This window comes from Carassius gibelio, chromosome A2, assembly GCF_023724105.1.
Source record: "Carassius gibelio isolate Cgi1373 ecotype wild population from Czech Republic chromosome A2, carGib1.2-hapl.c, whole genome shotgun sequence".
NCBI classification, from domain to species: Eukaryota; Metazoa; Chordata; class Actinopteri; order Cypriniformes; family Cyprinidae; genus Carassius; species Carassius gibelio.
In genome coordinates, this window is record NC_068372.1 from 8,748,117 (window position 1) to 8,767,239 (window position 19,123).

Below are 19,123 nucleotides of genomic sequence, written 5' to 3' on the forward strand. Positions count from 1 at the left end.
CTAACTACAGTCTGCACTAGCAACAGTCACCTAAGCTAAACAGTTCACATCACCTGCAAAACTCATTTCAAGCAACACAACTCTTAACACATGGCACAAAAAAGGCTCAGTGCAGCCAAACACTACACACAACCCTCAATGAGATAACACACACTGTCACTCAGAACACACTGCGAGGAAAAAACTAGCATCAAACACCAATATAGAAAATACTAACTTTTCATCTTTATAGTTTGAACAATTTCATTGACTTCATACAAAATAATATTTTCTTCAATGAAAGAGTGACATTCTTTCACATGATTTATTTACATTTTTAGAACATAACAATTCTTTAAGGTAAATGAAAATTAGCAGTTTGCTTCAGTAGTCTGTAGTAATTTACAGAATTACAGTAATGAGAAAAAAAGGTAGAAACTAAAAGTACATACTGTAATTCAAACAAATCATTGAGGGGCTAATCTTGCCTCCCTCTAGCATCAGGCCACAGGTTTTCATCAACATCACATGTAATGTTCTCTCTTGCCATGTACCTGGGGAAGTGTCTTATCCATCCTTGACAGTCCTCTGGACTCGTGTCCTCACATTCGGCACACATGACTTCGAAAAGAGACATTTGGTCATGTGGGTGGTGTTCAAACAATTTCCCCCTCCAGGCAGAGAAAAACTTCTCTGTTGGGTTGAAGAAGGGTGAATCTGCAGGCAGGTACAAAACCATAAATCTGCGATGAGCTGCAAACCAAACTGTCACAGATGCAGAGTGGTGAAAAGCAACATTATCGCAAACTATGACAAAAGCTAGTGGGTTTCTTAGTGGCTCCCCCTGTTCTGCTGGCACTAGCTGAGCATAGAGCTGTTTTAGGAAAGCTATAAGCCTTTCTGTGTTGTATGAGCCAATGAGTGCTGTGTTGAGAAGCAAACCATAATTGGCCATTGCAGCACACATGGTGATATTTCCCCCCCTATGGCCTGGAACCTCCGCAGTGGCCCTTTGACCTATAACATTCTTTCCTCTGCACCGTTTTCAAATATATCATTATCGGCCAGCAATCCATCTTGAATCTCCCTCAGTTTTATTGCATTGTTTATTGCATGTCAACAGTTTTCTGTGCATCTGAATTTTTTTTTTCTTCCTCCTTTTGGGAGCAGCCTTTGGGTCCTGTAAAATATATTTTACAGTCAAACTTACTGTAATGTATATCTGTGTAAATATTCTATACTTGCAATACAAAATAAATATATGTATTTGTTTGTGTATAACAAATCTAAGACAAGACACCAGCTTAGCCTTTCAGTTGAAATTGCAATCAGCAGTGTTTGAACGGCACAAGGCTGAAATCTATTCTGTTTTGAATGTGTGCTTCACAGTTTTGACAGCAGTGTGTTGTGAATCCACAGTGTTGTGCAGGTTGTGGTTAAAGTCGTGGGATAAGTATGCAGGGTTTTGAAAACTGTGTTCAAGCAATGAAAAACGAACTAGAGTTTGGTCCACATGAACTGCTGTTTTGCACATGTGACTCCAGTTGTGCCCACTGTTGTTTAGCAATCGAAAAAAACTGTAACTTCAGATTCAGAATTAAGAAAGTCATAGTTCATCAATGAAACTTTTGGTTGCAAACCAAGAACTACTAGGCTACACCACAGTCAATAATAGACCTATAATTTGAATCAGAAGATTAATCAGAAGATGCAGCTCACAATTAATTTGTATCCTAGTGCCCCTCAGTCTGTGAGCACTAGGATACAAATTGAAGATCCTAATGATGAGACACAGCATATTAAACTACTGCACCAACTTGACGCTTTAATAATTATAATAAGTGTGTGTGTGAGTGTGAACAGTGGTGAGTTGGAGCTGCATGAGGTGAGGGCCTTGGCTGCTGTCACAGAAACATCAGAGCACAACATCAATCAAGCTCTTTCATTAGAGGCTGTCTAGGTCTCTCAGCGCCTCCATCAGCAGATGAGTCCTCCAATACTGATCAAACCAAATACATCCAACAGCCCTGCTACCACTATTTCTCCCAGCTTGGAAGTTTACAGTTTACAGAGGGTTTCTTCCTCAAAGATGCAGAACTGAATTACATGGGTCTTATACCTAGTATATTACAGTTTTTTTTTACAGACGCTAGGACACATTTCTCAATACTTAGGTCAGTTTTGCAAAACTCTTCACACAGTTCTCCTAACCAACTTTAAGCTTGGCAAAGCAGTTCATTTCACATACAAAATGCACTACAACTACCAAAACACTTCATTCAGGTCTCAAATCAACTCATTCTTCCAGAACACTATAGCAAAGGTTGACAGCCGATAAACATACTTTGTCAGCCACAAAACAATGACCTAAAAAACACTGACAACATGTAGCATTATACAATGTTTTCTTGTGTAAAACAAGGACAAATCTCTGTTTATAATTCACTGCAATATATGTTACTGGAATGAATCAGACATGATGCAGAATTTGTCAATATTTTATGTCGTTTATTTATTTTTCTTTTTTTGCACTGATTAATTCCAAAATAGAAGAAATTGTACACACCATCCACTGATACAGATACAATAGTAATGCTAATCTACTAATTGTCCAATTGTTATTATAGCATTTAATTTTAAGATTTAAAATATATTTCATTCAAATATTACTGTAGAAATGTACAAAATTCAGTTTTTTATTATGTTATTGTTTTGAACATAAGTTTAACAGTTTTGAAAACAGTAAGCATGTGCAAATTGACTTGTACATACAAAGAGTTTTGGCAGTTGTTGTGTCTGAGTGAGAAAATAATTCATGAAATTTGAGAGATGTAGTCACTGAATGCATTTTGTGCCAAAGCAATGATAATCGATCCTCAGTTTAGCCCAAATAGACTTCTGTTGTGCTCACTGTGTGAAGAGTTTTGCAAAAGTGACCTAAGTATTGAGAAATGTGTCCTAGCATCTGTAAAAAACTGTAATCAACACAAATATGAAATAAAAATGAATTATATAGAATATATATACAGAATTATAGAATATAGAATTAATACATTTGATTAAGTTATTTAGTTTTTAAACAAGTGTCTTGTCCAATAAACTTATTGTAAATGTAAGTTCTCAAAAACTGAAGGACAAGTCAGAATTATTTAACGTGTTCAATGTCAGAGACTTTAGAGCTTAAATACAGGTCGCAAAACATATTACTTCTGCAATTTAACATTTATGAGTAAAACAGAATATTCCAAAAGAAAAAAATGTAAGACCGGAACTGATTTTATCCAGAACTGATATGAAATGAGAATGAGGTAGATATGAAATGAGAAATAGTCACACACTGTGAAATTTGTAAATGTAAAGTCCCATTAAATATAAAGTAAGAAATATGAGAAAGTCACTTTGTAAAATACACTGACAGATTGTGAAATATAAAGTCACAAAAATGAGAAATAAAACCATATTGAGAGATAAAAATCACACCCCTCCAGGTGTCACTGTCACTGCCCACGTGAGCGTTGAAGTCCCCCAGTAGAACGACGGAGTCTCCAGTCAGAGCACTTTCCAGCACCCCTCCCAGAGACTCCAAGAGGGCCGGGTAGTCCGCACTGCCATTCGACCCGTAGGCACAAACGACAGTGAGAGACCTATCCCCGACTCGAAGACGCAGGGAAGCGACCCTCTCGTTCACCGGGGTGAACTCCAATGCATGGCGGCTGAGCTGGGGGGCTATAAGCAAAACCACTCCAGTCCTCCGCCTCTCACCATGGGCAACTCCAGAGCGGTAGAGAGTGTATCTCTAGTCGGTACCTCTCGACCTCCCGCACAAGCTCAGGCTCCTTCCCCACCAACAAGGTGACATTCCACGTCCCTAAAGCCAGATTCCGTGTCCAGAGATCGGGTCGTCGGGGGTCTCGCCTATGACTGTCGCCCGATCCACTATGCACCAGCCCCTTACGCTCCCTCCTGCAGGTGGTGAGCCCACAGGAGGGCGGCCCCATGTCACTCCTTCGGGTTGAGCCCGGCCGGACCCCATAGGGGAAGGCCCGGCCACCAAGCGCTCGCATACAAGCCCCAACCCCGAGCCTGGCTCCAGGGTGGGGCCCCGGCTGCACCATGCCGGGCAACGTCACGGTCTTTGATTTGAATGTTAACATAAGGGGTTTGTGAACTGTTCTTAGTCTGGCCCGTCACCAAGGACCTGTTTGCCTTGGGAGACCCTACCAGGAGCATATAGCCCCAGAAAACATGGCTCCCAGGATCATTCGAGTACTCAAACCTCTCCACCACGATAAGGTGACAGTTCAAGGAGAGGGATTTTTTTTTTTTTTTTCAGATTCAACTGGAAATAAAAAGTAGAAATTGTTATTCATTATTTAATTCCAAGAAGGCATAATGAAGAGTTGAGAAGCACTTCGGGAATAAGACATGGGTGCTAAATGAAACTGGGAAAATGATTTAGAAAAATATGTTTTATTTATCATCTCATTATTTATTATTAATATAATATGAATTACTCCTATACCTATGGAATGGAAATTGTATTACACATTTGTAAGAATGACTGCAAACATTGGAAGCAGATGCTGATATAACACATCATTTTACTATTTATTACAATTAAATAAAAACAAAAATGGAGCACACTTAAGCAATCAACATTTTGCTTGTAACAAGTTTGTTAACTGTATATAATGTTTAGTTAGTACATTTTTTGGCAGCACATTTAGAACAGGTACTTTGTTGATACAGAAGGCATCTCATCATTACTGTAAAGGGAACTGCTGTCACCTAGTGGTGGCTCATGAACAGTAGTGAAGGAATAGACTCCATCATTTATTGTACATAGTTATATGTGTAATATTTTGATCCACATTTGAATCCATGGTTAACATATTCAGAGAAAGGAGTTCTCTGTTCAAAATTCAACCTGAAATACTAATTGAAAGACAATAATTAAAACTATGCATTCATAAATCATGTTGTCATTTTAAAATAGCCATGCAATATTATTATACTTACATGACCTCCAGAAAATACATTTATTCATCGTGTTCAAAGAACATGAAGTCCTACAAAAGAAGAATAATATCAGATTATTCACTATGCTGAAACACAGAGCTTATCGAGCAACATTAGAAGAATATATACTGGTCTAATCAGAAATATGTTGACAAATAATAATGCCTTATTTATGCTTACTATGAGAAAACATGCTCCAAAAAGAGCAGCTTTAATCTTCACGTCCAGATCCATAGGAAAGGTGATTCCAAAATTGTCTGCATCGGTGAAAGCTTCTCTCACCAGACCTGTCCATTGTTTAGAGATTCTGCCCACCTTTGTTGATTCATCCATGGAGAAAACCTATTTAGACACAAAAAAAAATTATAATAATAATTATGATCATGACCATTTTTTTTTTATGTATTATGGAAGGATCACATGGTTTTATAGTTTTATGACCAAGATCAAAAACTTAATTATCAAACTGTCATTAATCTTCCAGTCTTGTATGTTTCATACATCAAAGTTCACATCAGCGCAACATCTGCATGAACAGAACGGCCCTATGATCTTCAGAACTCCTTCTTTCTTCTCATTCTGTATGGTATACTTAGGAAGGAAAGGATGCCAGTTCTGGATCACATATCCAATCGGGGTCCCCGGTGGAGACTGGATTTCAAGCTAAGAGGAAGACAGAGAAGACACATAAAATAGTGATTTGAATTTAGGCGTAATTATTCGTGAAATATAGTAGAACTGTATAATGATTCACAACTTAAAGGTTGCATTTAAGCTGTTAAATCAGTCACAAGCATGACCCATGACAGTGGCTTTGCGGAGTACCCATCATGCAACACATAATTCATAACAGTACGTTGGTGAAGATGTTTCTATGTATGTATTTATAATCTTGTACTTTAGTGGCACTTTAATTAGTTAGACAATATATACAATATTATTAAGCAGTGAAGCAGCCGTTTTTTTTTTAATACCCAATAATTTAATAAAGTTTTATTTTCGATAATTTCACATTTTTAATGATGCTTACATTATGCACGCCATAGCATGTTTTCAACTCACTGGAATCTACTGAAATCACACAGATGACCACACACACCACACATTTCTCTTAAATGTAAATCAAATGCCCATTCACAAAAATGTGTTTTTCCCCCCTCGAGCAATAGAGATAGTCAGAAATGAACTGATATTAATCACTTTGCCCTCTTAGGCCGTGGATGTCTTCATAGGGGTGGCCAGGAAGGGGCCAGCAAACAGTTTGGGGTGGCAAAGAAATCTTCAGAAATGGATTTGACGATTTTTACATTTGAGATAGAATTACATCAAGTAATACTGAGTGAATGACAAATGTTGTGTTGGCGTACCTGTTAATTCAAATATAAATAAAAAATTACATATCATCTTGCACCCTATTTTGATCTTTAATTGCAGAATATTTCAGTAGATACCCGGGTAGATACTGGTAGCTTTGACACTGTGTGCAGGTGCCAAGTCCTGTTGTAAAATGAAATCTGCATCTCCATAAAGTTGGTCAGCAGCAGGAAGCATGAATTGCTCTAAAACTTCCTGGTATATGGCTGTGTTGGACCTCGGAAAACACAGTGGACCAACACCAGCAGATGACATGGCACCGCAAACCATCACTGACTGTGGAAACTTTACACTGGACCTCAAGCAGCGTGAATTGTGTGCCTCTCCTCTCTTCCTCCAGACTCTGGGACCCTGATATCCAAATGAAATGCAATTTACTTTCATCAGAGCACATAACTTTGGACTACTCAGCAGCAGTCCTGTTCTTTTTGAAGTGAGATTCTTCTGACGCTGTCTGTTGTTCAAGAGTGGCTTGACACAGGGAATGCGACAGCTGAAACCCATGTCTTGCATACTGCATATCTTTGTGTAGTGGTTTTGGAAGAACTGACTCCAGTTGCAGTCCACTCTTTGTGAATCTCCCCCACATTTATAAATGTTTTTTTTTTTTCACAATCCTCTTTAGGGTGCGGTTATCCCTATTGCTCGTACACTTTTTTCTATCACATCTTTTCCTTGCCTTCGCCTCTCTATTAATGTGCTTGGACACAGAGCTCTGTGAACAGCCAGCCTCTTTTGCAATGACCTTTTGTGTCTTGCCCTCCTTGTGCAAGGTATCAATGTTCGTCTTTTGGGCAACTGTCAATTCAGCAGTCTTCCCCATGATTGTGTAGACTACAGAACTAGACTGAGGGAGCATTTAAAGGCTTTGCAGGATTTTTGAGTTAATTAGCTGATTAGAGTGTGGCACCAGGTGTCTTTAATATTGAACCTTTTCACAATATTCTAATTTTCTGAGTTACTGAATTTGGGATTTTCCTTAGTTGTCAGTTATCAACATCAAAATTAAAAGAAATAAGCATTTGAAATATATCAGTCTGGGTGTGATGAATAAATATACAAGTTTGCAGGACAGTCGATCGTCAGGAGCAGGGTTGGTTACCCCTGGCCTAGACGATTATGCAGCGAATCTCAACTATAAAATGACTTTATTAACAAACTTTTTGATAAATGGCAGACAAATGACAGTCCTGTGTTATATAATGGACAAATGTCAGAACAAATGACAGTCCTGTGGTATATAATGGACAAATGTCAGAACAAATGACAGTCCTGTGGTTGAAATGTAGTATTTAATATACAAAAAAAAGTATTGTATCAAATTATGTAATTGGCCAGTGAAGAAAGTCCATAAAGTTACTGCTGGAGATGATGCCGAAAGTTCCACTGTGAGATGCCAAAGCCGCATTTGCGTCAGCCCACGATAACTGAGAGAATTTATTTAGCAGAAATCAGCTAAAGTTAACAAATCATCCACAATCCCTCTCCAAACACGTTCAGATTCCCCTCACACTTTGTGTTGCTTGAATCAGTCTTCATACTTCCACGGTAATGACGTAAAACTCTACTCACTGTCCAATGAGAGTGCGTTTTACATTTACAAGCGAGAGAGGGGTTAGCTCGTCAAATCATGGTGAAAGTTGATTGGTTGCTCCCACGTGTTTACTGTCCAACTGAATTTTTTAGATAAGCAATTAGCAAATAGAGAGACAAAAGCAACTGCCAATGCATTTAAAATGTGCATTTAAAAATATTAATGTAGTTTTTTTTTTATTATTATTAATCCATGTTTTAAAACATGAATTAAATATTTTTTATTTTGTCTATTTATAAATATATTTTTAAATGTATTGTTTTATAGAACCATGCTGGTTGCTGAGGAAATATCTTGGATCGGCTTTCACAGAGGACAAAGCGGAGTCCAGCCTAGGGTCGTCACATGTGGTTGCCGGAAGCCCACAGTGTGACACTGTGAAAGCGAAACTACTTTGTTTTGCCTTAAAAAAAGTGAAGTTGCATTTACAGCATTGTTCCAGAACAGTTCAACCCAAATATTGAGATGTGTACTGCATTTTATGGAGAATGAGGACTGTTTCCTGAACCTGCAGAGTAGCCTAAAATGCATCTGTACTCAAAGGCTGTTCTATAAAGTGGGGCAGTTCCAAGTTTGCAAGGACAGTCTGGCACTTCTGACACAGCCCGTTTTTTTTTTTTTTATTTGAAGAATTTGCCACTGAGAATACAAATGCAAGTTTTGAGCAGTTTAGAGTAGCGCTTGTTGTTTGTCGTTTCTCCAATCACAAATGCAGACATGTTTTTATGTTTACCCAACGTGATACGTTAATGCAACGTATAAAAAGACAGTATAAGTCATTATAATCATTAATTATGTCCCCACTAGATGCAACAAATGCCTTGTTTGTAATGGGTTTTATTGTGTCGTGGCGGGAGACTGTGTCACAGTATGTTATCTCTGTTACACACTTGAGGTATTCAACCAATCACAATGCACTGGATAGAAATCAGAGCACACCTTACATTTACATTTAATCATTTAGCAGACGCTTTTATCCAAAGCTACTTACAAATGAGAACAATAGAAGTAGTCAGGTCAACAAGAGAACAACAACAGTATACAAGTGCCATGACAAGTCTCAGTTAGTCTAGTATAAAACGCATAGCCAGTTTTTTTTTTTTTTTATGAAAAGACAAGAAAATGAGAAGTGCTAGTATTAGTTGGTTAAGTCCTGTCGAAAAAGATGAGTCTTTAGATGTTTCTTGAAAATGAGTAAAGACTCAGCTGTACAAATTGAGATTGGGAGGTCATTCCACCAGCTGGGCACAGTCCAGGAAAAGGTCTGTGAGAGTAATTATGAACGTCTTTGGGATGGCACCACAAGGCGTCATTCACTTGCAGAGCGCAAACTTCTGGAGGGCACATAAGATTTAACCAATGAGTTTAGGTATGTTGGTGCCGTGCCAGTGGTCGTCTTGTAGGCAAGCATCAGCACCTTGAATTTGATGCGAGCAGCTACTGGTAGCCAGTGTAACCTGATGAGGAGAGGAGTAACGTACTTTTTTTGGCTCATTGAAGACAATGGCATTCTGGATCAATTGCAGAGGCTTAACAGTACATGCATGAAGGCCCACCAGGAGAGCATTACAATAGTCCAGTCTGGAGAGAACAAGAGGGTTTGGACAAGAAGTTGGGTGGCTTGCTCTGACAGGAAGGGTCTAATCTTCCTAATGTTGTGTAAGGAAAACGTGCAGGACCGGGTCGTTGTAGCAATGTGGTCTGTGAAGGTTAAATGATGATCCATCACAACTCCTAGGTTTCTGGCTGTCCTCAAAAATGGTTGACGGACCCAGCTGTATAGAGAATTTGTGATGAAGCAATGGGTAAGCTGGAATCACCAGGAGTTCTGTCTTCGTAAGGTTAAGCTGAAGGTGATGGTTATTCATCCAGCTAGAAATGTCACTCAGACAGGCTGAAATGAGATCAGCTACTGTCGGGCCATCTGGTTGGAATGAGAAGTAGAGTTGGGTGTCATCAGCGTAGCAGTGATAAGAAAAGCCATGCTTCTGAATGACAGATCCTAATAATGTCATGTAGATGGGGAAGAGAAGTGGTCCAAGTACTGAGCCTTGAGGAACCTCAGTAGCAAGGTGTTGTGACTTAGAAACATCACCCCTTCAAGACACACTGAAGGATCTGTCAGAGAGGTAGGACTAAACACACAGGAGTGTGGTTCCCATCTTTCTGAGGGTGGACAGGAGAATCTGGTGATTAACGATGTCAAAAGCAGCAGACAGGTCCAGTAAGATGAGTACTGAGGATTTTTGGTGCTGCTCTTGCTAGTCGCAGGGCTTCAGTAACCGAGAGCAGAGCAGTCTCAGTTGAGTGGCCACTTTTGAAGCCAGATTGGTTGCGGTCCAGGAGGTTGTTCTGTACAGGGAACATAGAAAGCTGGTTGAACATAGCTCGCTCAAGTGTCTTTGCTATGAATGGAAGAAGGGATACCGCTCTGTACTTTTCAAGCAGCGCTGGATTTAGAGGCTTACTCGAGCCTGCTTGAATGCTGAGGGAAATGTTCCAGAGTGAAAAGAGGAGTTGATAATGTGAGTAAGCGAAGGTATGACTGAAGAAGAAATCGCTTGAAGGAGGTGAGTGGGGATCGGATCAAGTGGACAAGTAGTAGGATGATGGGACAGGAGAAGTTTGGAAACGTCCATCTCTGAGAGTGGGGAGAAGGAGGAGAAAGAGTGTGTGTCGGTCATTGTGAAGTTGTCCTCAAGTCTGTGGTGTGGAGAATTGGTCACTGATGGTTCTTGTCTTATTTGTGAAGAAAACTGCAAAGTTGTCTGCTGTAAGAGTCGATGGAGGAGGTGGTGGCGGCGGATTAAGCAGAGAAGAGAAAATCTTGAAGAGCAACACAACAGCTGTTAATTTTGCTGTGGTAGTAGGATGTTTTAGCCATGAAGACATTTGCAGAGAAGGAAGAGAGGAGAGACTGATACACACTGAGGTCGGTAGAGTTTCTTGATTTCTGCCATTTCCTCTCTGCAACCCCTGAGTTTAGAGCGATGTTCATGGAGAACCTCGGAAAGCCAGGGGGCAGATGGGGCGGTGGGTGCTGGTCTAGACAACAGTGGGCAAAAGTTGTCCAAGGAAGATGTTAAAGTGGAGCAAAGATTGTATGTAGCGCTGTTCAAATTTAAGATGCATTAGGAGAATTTCTACAAAAACTCAAAAAAAATAAAAATAATTCCAAACCCAAAGTTTTCTACAGTAGTGTACGTTTGTAAAAGGATTTCATCCAAAGCATCTTTTGATTTTCTACACAAACAGCACAATGATGATAGTTCATGAATCTACAACCCACATGAACCTAGTTTGAACCTACAATCTTTCAACCAGCTTATATCTTTAACAATGAAGCATGAGTTTCAAATCAAAGGCTTTGAAACCAGAAATAAAGTGAGTTACAAAAAAAGAATGTGACTTCAAGAACCAAAATATGTATTACCTCTTGCAGGCAACAGGGACAACAGCAGCTTCCACATTTCAAAGGACGAGTGAGTGTCATCACTTCCTGTCCCAGGTTATCCTGAACATGGAGGACGAATGAGCGCAGTGGTCCACAGAACTGTCTGTTACAGCAGTCGTTTTCCTCAGCCACAAAGAACACCTGTTGCCCCATACTGTTCTTCACCACGTACTTATTATTGGTCTCCCAGCCCAATACAACTGTGATACGACAAATTAAAAATCTGAATATAAAAGTATGATTCATGCATTTTGTCAAGTTTAGTGAACTACATTAACTGACCCATCGGTAAACTCTGCCTTGGTTACTAGCCAATTCTGTCTTGCAACTGCCTGGCAACTTTTATCAGACAAGCCCTTGCTGTTGTCTAACTACATGGAAGTGTGTTTGGATAGTTTAACATTACAGATTATAGATGTTACACAAAAACAAGGTCAAATACTTTGACTGAGGCGCTTATAATAAGTGACAAAAAGTATTCAGAGTAGAATACATTTCAGTAGAATATATTTTCAACCTATAAATAAAACTGTATTAACCCTCTGGTTCCATTTAGAATTTTTTTATCAAAATAAAATAAAATAAAAAAACAAATGTACAGTATGTTTTGTTTTTTATAACTTTTACTTTATCTGAATTATACAAACTTGGTAAAGGTTTTTGAACTTGCTATGAAAATCATGGGCATGATTCAAAAAGGTTTTAATGATCCACACACTTTTATTCTTGAGCAGATATGTGTAATCTGTGGAGTGCAGAAAGACTTCAGTTTTGCTGGTATTAATTCTTCCTCCTGTTTTCCAGCAAGTTAATTGTTTCTTAGTAGAAAGAGAAATTAATCTCTGTGATCTTTTTGTGTTTTGGTTAGTATTGTGTTTATGATGGATTAATTAGATATCTTTACCTCCTTTTCTTTTGTTTGAGGAATGTAGGGGGAGGGTGCCTTTTTCATTTGAATATCTGTTTCTCCTTTTTTATGGTTAGTTAAGGGGGAGGGAAGTCCTTTGTCATTTATTTCTTTAATAGTTTTTTTCTAGGTAATTTAGAGGGTTTTGGGTTAAGTTTTTGTTTGTTATAATGGCTGAGCCATCGCCTGAAGTTAGTTTTCCTTTCCTATATATATACATACATACATACACACACACACATGCTGGAATTATTAAAATTTGTTGTGGACATTTCTTTTGTGATTTGTTATAAGTTTTCATTATTCAGATTAAAAGAGAAATATTTATTGTGTTGATTCTGGGACAGGAGAATGGATCATCCTGGTTATCTCTCCATGTATTCTTTTATTTTCTTTTAATTTAACTGAAATATATTTTTGTTTTATTTACTTTGTTACTAGCTCCCAAACTCTAGATTGGAGAGATGTACTGTAACAATGTGTAAAGCTTGCATGATTCAAGCAAATGTAACCAGGGTCAGTTAATTTCTGTCATGTTGACATAATAGTCATTCAATTTAAAAGAACTCGCAAAACATTCAAATAATAGCAGTTGAAAAAAAAAAAAAAAACTTAAACATCACAAAATTACCTTCAGCCAGCTCAACTTTCTGCTGTATAAGAAGTTGATCGATCTGTGTTGTAAAAAGGGAATAAATGTTGAAATCCATCTTTAGAAATTTGGATGGCATGATATTCATTTTTAAAGTGTTTCCAGAGTATTTCATAAGTAATAAACAGTTCTTCCAATAGGACTACATAATTTTAAAACTCAGGAAACCAATGCAAACTGAATTACCATTTCCTGAGAAGATCTCATTTCACACACAACAACAACAAAAACATATTTGCCTACAGTGGCACACTGTGCTGTTCATACGCAGCAGTAAAGCTCTACCTGGGTCAGGTACTCCAGTCCAGGTGGGCAGCCAGCGGGTCTTTGTGGAACTGGCATCATGGGCACTTGACCTTGCAAAGATAAGAAAATTAGGAGTGAGAAAGGGAGATTAAATTTTGAAAATTTCCTCAGATTCCCTTACCTTGGCCTGGTATAGCTGGTCCCTGGCTATAAGGAGGGGTGGGATGAACTGCATTTTTCTGTGGTTGGAGGTCAATTGGGGGACCTGGTTTAAAGAAAGAGAATTAAAGAAGAGTATCAAAGAACATCAACTGACAATGTCATATGAAAGCCTTTCTTTGTTAGATACTGTATAACAGCAATTTAACAGAGTCCTTTCTGGATCAGGTTGCTAATGATAAGGTTTGACACACTCACCATTATTTGTTGCCATGACGGAAGACTGCAAATTAAGCTCTGTAAACATGCAAACCAGAAAAGCAAGTTAAGCAAATGTTTTCCAGCATTTTTTATTTTATTTTTTATGTTTATGTTTTCTGTTTATTTTATTTTGTCCATGCTCTTTAGGGAATGGAATTTCGACCACCCAAGATTTTCATGGGACACCTGGGAATTGACCAGGAAATAACTGGCAAGTTGGAAAGCAAATTCAAAATTCAAATCACATGTAGTCTTCCTAAACACATTTTAGGATAATCCACTTGGATACAAGAGCTTTGTAACATAGTAAATATGTTTATAATTTAGTTTATGAATAAAAAAGCGAATTAATACATTTATATTAAATTACCATACTTTAAGTACATTTAAGGAAACTAAATATTTTTAAACAATCAGTCAATTATTTAAATAATTAATAACTGTATTACCCCGCGAACCACATCATTATAATATATACAGTACTAACTAACTTAATAAAAATTTCACAATACTAGGCCTTCAGTGAAGAAATATTATGCATAAATTAATAACAATGACATAACAATTATAAGATTCCAGAGCTATAGATAGGCTACTGTGTCAGCTGTAAACATGCAATTGTTACTTTAAGGATCTATTTCTACCTGACTTTACCATTAATAGTCTGCTCCGTTGATTCATAACATCCTTCTTATTAGTTCTGACGTTAACGTTACAGTTTAACTGACAAAATTTTACAGTGTATGCTGCATTATTAATATAATACACTAACTCACCTGTTATTTGTTCAAAGTGAAGTGCTGTGGATACTGATGCCGTAGATCTCGTATTTTAGTCCTTTACTTCAATTTACTTTATTAAATTACGCTCAGAGAGAGACAGGTTATTTTTATATTTATTATTATTATTTTAGTGGGAGACAGTCACGCAGAGCGGTTCTCTCGACGCTCTTTCTCTGCCTCACACACTACATGTGTTTCCTTCCTGGGAAACAATCTGCTTCTTCTCACGAACACACACCCCTTATATGAAAACGAAATAGACTGTCGAAGAAATCTCAGTATGCTTATTTCCTACTGCGGTGACCGGGAGAGAACATGTTCGGCTCACATTAGTTTTTTCCTGGCCATGTCCTTGGGCCTCATTTATCGATCTAACGTAGAAACGAGAGTTCACGTGCGATTCATGAAACATTCATATACTGCCAATCTCATCGTACGAATGACTGTACTTGATAAATGTGGCTGTGGATGTGGATATATATATATATATATATATATATATATATATATATATATATATATATATATATATATATATATATATATATATATATATATATCCACATCCATGTTTTTGAAAGAAGTTTCTTCTGCTCATCAAGCCTGCATTTATTTGATCAAAAATACAGAAAAAAAATGTAATATTGTGATATATTATTACAATTTAAAATAATTGTTTTTACATGTATTATACTTTAAATTATCATTTATTTCTGTGATTCAATGCTGAATTTTTAGGATCCTTTAGAAATCATTCTAATATGATGATTCATTATCAAAGTTGGAAACAGTTCTGCTACTTAATATTTTTTCAGAACATGTGATACTTTTTTAGGATTCTTTGATGAATAAAAAGTAAAAAAAACAAACAAAGCAAAGCTATGTTTTTAAACTATAAATATTTTGTAATAACAATATGCACTACTGGTCGGTAATTTTTTTTCTTTCTTCTTTTTAAATAAAATCAATACTTTTATTCAGCAAGGATGTGTTAAATTGATCAAAAGTGATAGTAAAAAAATATATTATTAGAATATATATTATTCGAATTTTGTATTTTATTTTGAATAAATGCAGTTCTATTTAACCTTTTATTCATCAAATATATTAGACCGCAGAACTGTTTCCAACACTCATAATAAATCAGAATATTAGAATGATGTGATTGACTAGATGTTACATGTGACACTGAAGGCTGGAGTAATGATGCTGAAAATTCAGCTTTGCATCACAGGAATACATTTTTTTAAGTATATTCAAATTGAAAACTATTATTTTAAGTTGTAATAATATTTCACAATATTACAGTTTTTTCTGTATTTTGATCAAATAAATGCAGGCTTGATGAACAGAAGAAACTTCTTTCAAAAACATTAAAGATAGTAATGTTTCCAAACTTTTCTCTCCCCCAGCTGCTCTAAACAAAAGCGTTCTCTTCTAAAACATTTTTTTAATCATCTGATATAATGTGATTTTGTTTAAATTATGCATGCATATGCCTAAAACACAATAAAAGTGTTCTCTCTGTTTGAGATATGTGATAGTTCTCATATTAATAATAAAATAATAATAATAATAAAGTTAGAATTTTTGGCGTCGCTAGGCCATTTTAGGGGGTTCATATATAATGACTACTCAGCCCCCCTAAAATTTTGCAATTAGCTCCAGTACACGAATTTAAATTGCATATGTAAATGGCAGCAGACTCTTCCCCGTCTTTCAGTGCATTCATTTTTCAATCGCAGACCACGGTGGTGCAGAGCGAGAAACATAGAACAAGGTTTGTGTTTATTGATTGATTGCTATAGACTGCTATAATGCGTTACTCTCATTTAATTAGTTTCCGTGGTAACGCAGTAAAATAATGCATTACATTTTAAATGTATGTAATTTGATTACAGTTACTTATGCCAATAAATATACGTTACTTAAGTAAGAAATGCAGTGTTAAAAATTACGAAGTAAAAATCATGTTTTGCGGGTCAGTATGCCCTTTAATAAATCACTGGAGAATGTAAGCTAAAAGGCAACATTTCTGAGTCCAACAACATTTCGATGCAAAGGTTGTATTTCAGTTCGTATGAATCATATTTCAAAATGTTGACCTCAACACATTTTAGTCTGGCATTATAGTTTGGGAAATTTCAACAAATTCATCATTTAGACAGGCACATATAACTCCACTACTTAAGAAACCCAACCTCAACCTGTTGCAGGTCAGAGCGGACCACCAATTTAACGGGTCTCGCTCCTCCCTCTAACTTCCACCTCGAGGAGGTCCCACAACACCCCAATGAATGGACAGACAACCAAGATTAAAATGTAACAATTTTATTTATTTAAAAGTTTGGGGAAAGGGGAGGGGAAACTTTAAAACTACTAATGACTCGAACTATTTTTGTCCACAGATACGGATTCCAGTCCTCGGTAACACTCCTCTACAGCCCTTCCTCAACAACACTTCACTTCAGCCCTTAATTTCCAGCCGACTCCACTCCAGGTAAGTTTAAAGAACTAGTGGACAAGGGGATGCACACATACAGCGGGAGCTGCAGACTCACAAAGACTCCAATTGTAGGTAAGTACAGAGCACAATATTTGGGTAGATACTCACAGAGCTAGGCGGTTGATGTGCAGGGACTTTCTGGCTCTGGGGGGGGGGGGGGGGCGTTACTTCAAGACCCAAGGCTGGGCTGTTGGCTTACTGGGGTCCTTGCCCTCAAGTAAGTACAAAGTTCCATACACAGGTGGATGAGCACAAGCTGGCTATTAGCTCACCGGGGCTCTAGCGTTCAGGTAAGTACAGAGTTCAGAACACAGTTAGGTATTCACAGGGCTGAGCTGTTAGCGTGCAGCGGTTCTAACTCCCAGGTAAGTACAGAGTTCAATACACAGGTGGGTATTCACAGGGCTGAGCTGTTAGCATGCAGGGGTTCTAGCTCTCAGGTAAGTACAGAGTTCAATACAAAGGTGGGTATTCACAGGGCTGAGCTGTTAGCGTGCAGGGGTTCTAGCTATCAGGTAAGTACAGAGTTCAATACACAGGTGGGTATTCACAGGGCTGAGCTGTTAGCGTGCAGGGGTTCTAGCTCCCAGGTAAGTACAGTGTTCAATACACAGGTGGGTATTCACAAGGCTGGGCTGTTAGCGTACAGGGGTTCTAGCTCCCAGGTAAGTACAGAGTCCAATACACAGGTGGGTATTCGCAGGGCTGGGCTGTTAGCATGCAGGGGTTCTAGCTCACAGGTAAGTATAGAATTCAATACACAGGTGAGTATTCGCAGGGCTGGGCTGTTAGCGTGCAAGGGTTATAGCTCACAGGTAAGTACAGAATTCAATACACAGGTGAGTATTCACAGGGCTGGGCTGTTAACGTGCAGGGGTCTCTAGCTCTCAAATAAGTACAGAGTTCAATACACAGGTGAGTATTCACAGGGCTGGGCTGTTAACTGGCTACTCACCACTGAAGATATTCAGAGGTCGGTATTCTAAGCAGATACGGGTTTGGTCGATGACTGGCGGCTGGTGGGCCTTACAGGTGAGACTGCAAACAATACTGGGCTTCCCGCCCAGCTTGGCAAGGGGGCACACGTGAGGATCGGCTGTTGTCCTTCGCTTCCCTCGTCGAAGAAACAGCACGGACGACACGTACAAGGCTGGTGGTTGAGAGATCGCTGCGTGGGCGACGTCATCCAACCTCCTCCAGAGGCGCCTCCAACACATCCAAGCTCCAGCTTACTTAAGGTAAAGACTGTGGTCGCCACCAATACACTGCTCCTCTCCGTCAGGCCTCTTCCTACGACCGGGGACACAGCCACGGACAAACACCACACACCACAAAGGTACTACAATTCTTCTCGTGTGTACACTTCAATATAGCAGCACTCACCGCACTCCACACACTCAGTGAAAGAAGATCCGTGGTGTATTCCCGTTTCGGGCTCAGAGTCCTGGCAGGGCATGTCAGATGGACTAAGGCAGGGGGGAGACCACAGCAGGCATATATATCGTACACCCGAGTCTCTCCGTCTTTCCCAGCGATCAATTTTTTCAAAAATTGCCCAGTCCATGGGCCACTGCTACACTCTGGCAATCCATATGGGGCTCGACCAGCACCCAGCCTGAAGACCCGCACTCGTGCGATGGTACTCTTGCCCAGACAATGGCCTCACTCCTTGCCGGTATAGAAACTGCGTATCGGCAGGCAACCCGCACGATACCTTCTTGACTCCTCCGTGCCTTGGCCATGTGTACCCGACAACAATCGGCCTCTATCCTTTCCCATTCTTGTCTTTCTGCCTGTGGTAGGGTTTTCTTAGGCTTAGCCTGAAACAACTCCTCCCAGCAGTCTGCAATTACGTTCATCCCCAACAGGGCTTTATGGGTTCCTAGGCAATGATCTCGGACAATAACGACCCCCTTCTGGGGCATAGTGATTCCATGAATCTCCAAATCTGTGACTAGATATCCGACATAGGGGATCTCCAGTCCATTAGCCCCCCGCAAAGGTCAGCCAGGGTGCTTCTGTTCCCTGTACCTGGCTACCCTGAAACATCTCCTTGGACAGGCTCTCTGAGACTAAGGTGACTTGAGACCCAGTGTCTACCAGACAACGTATCTTCACCCCATGGATCCGTACCTCTACCACTGGGCTATGCCCGATCAGCTGATTCCTGGGGGTGCTCATCCAATTTGG

General features: G+C 38.9%; 2 protein-coding genes across 4 annotated transcripts in view; both read right to left on the reverse strand.

Annotated features, from left to right (window-relative positions):
* The window catches only part of LOC128025993 (phospholipid scramblase 1), a 104,306-nt gene extending 89,736 nt beyond the window's left edge, over nucleotides 1-14,570 (reverse strand). The window contains exons 1-2 of one of the 3 annotated variants that reach the window (XM_052612672.1): nucleotides 14,422-14,528; nucleotides 13,643-13,681 (exon numbers count right to left, since the gene is read on the reverse strand). In XM_052612672.1, the coding sequence (XP_052468632.1) occupies nucleotides 13,643-13,658 (16 nt within the window). In that variant the 5' untranslated portion in view covers nucleotides 13,659-13,681; nucleotides 14,422-14,528. Of the gene's footprint in view, nucleotides 1-13,642; nucleotides 13,682-14,421 lie in introns of all 3 variants that reach the window. The other 2 variants (XM_052612663.1, XM_052612690.1) reach the window with 2 other exon arrangements.
* Nucleotides 4,484-14,528, reverse strand: LOC128026016 (phospholipid scramblase 1-like). The gene is made up of 10 exons (XM_052612703.1): nucleotides 14,422-14,528; nucleotides 13,643-13,681; nucleotides 13,407-13,490; nucleotides 13,265-13,335; nucleotides 12,959-13,001; nucleotides 11,400-11,620; nucleotides 5,500-5,661; nucleotides 5,179-5,340; nucleotides 4,999-5,048; nucleotides 4,484-4,914 (listed from the first exon to the last, which is right to left on the reverse strand). The coding sequence occupies exons 2-9, from the start codon at nucleotides 13,656-13,658 to the stop codon at nucleotides 5,019-5,021; spliced, it is 789 nt and encodes a 262-aa protein (XP_052468663.1). The 5' UTR covers nucleotides 13,659-13,681; nucleotides 14,422-14,528; the 3' UTR covers nucleotides 4,484-4,914; nucleotides 4,999-5,018.
* Nucleotides 14,571-19,123: the final 4,553 nt, after the last annotated feature.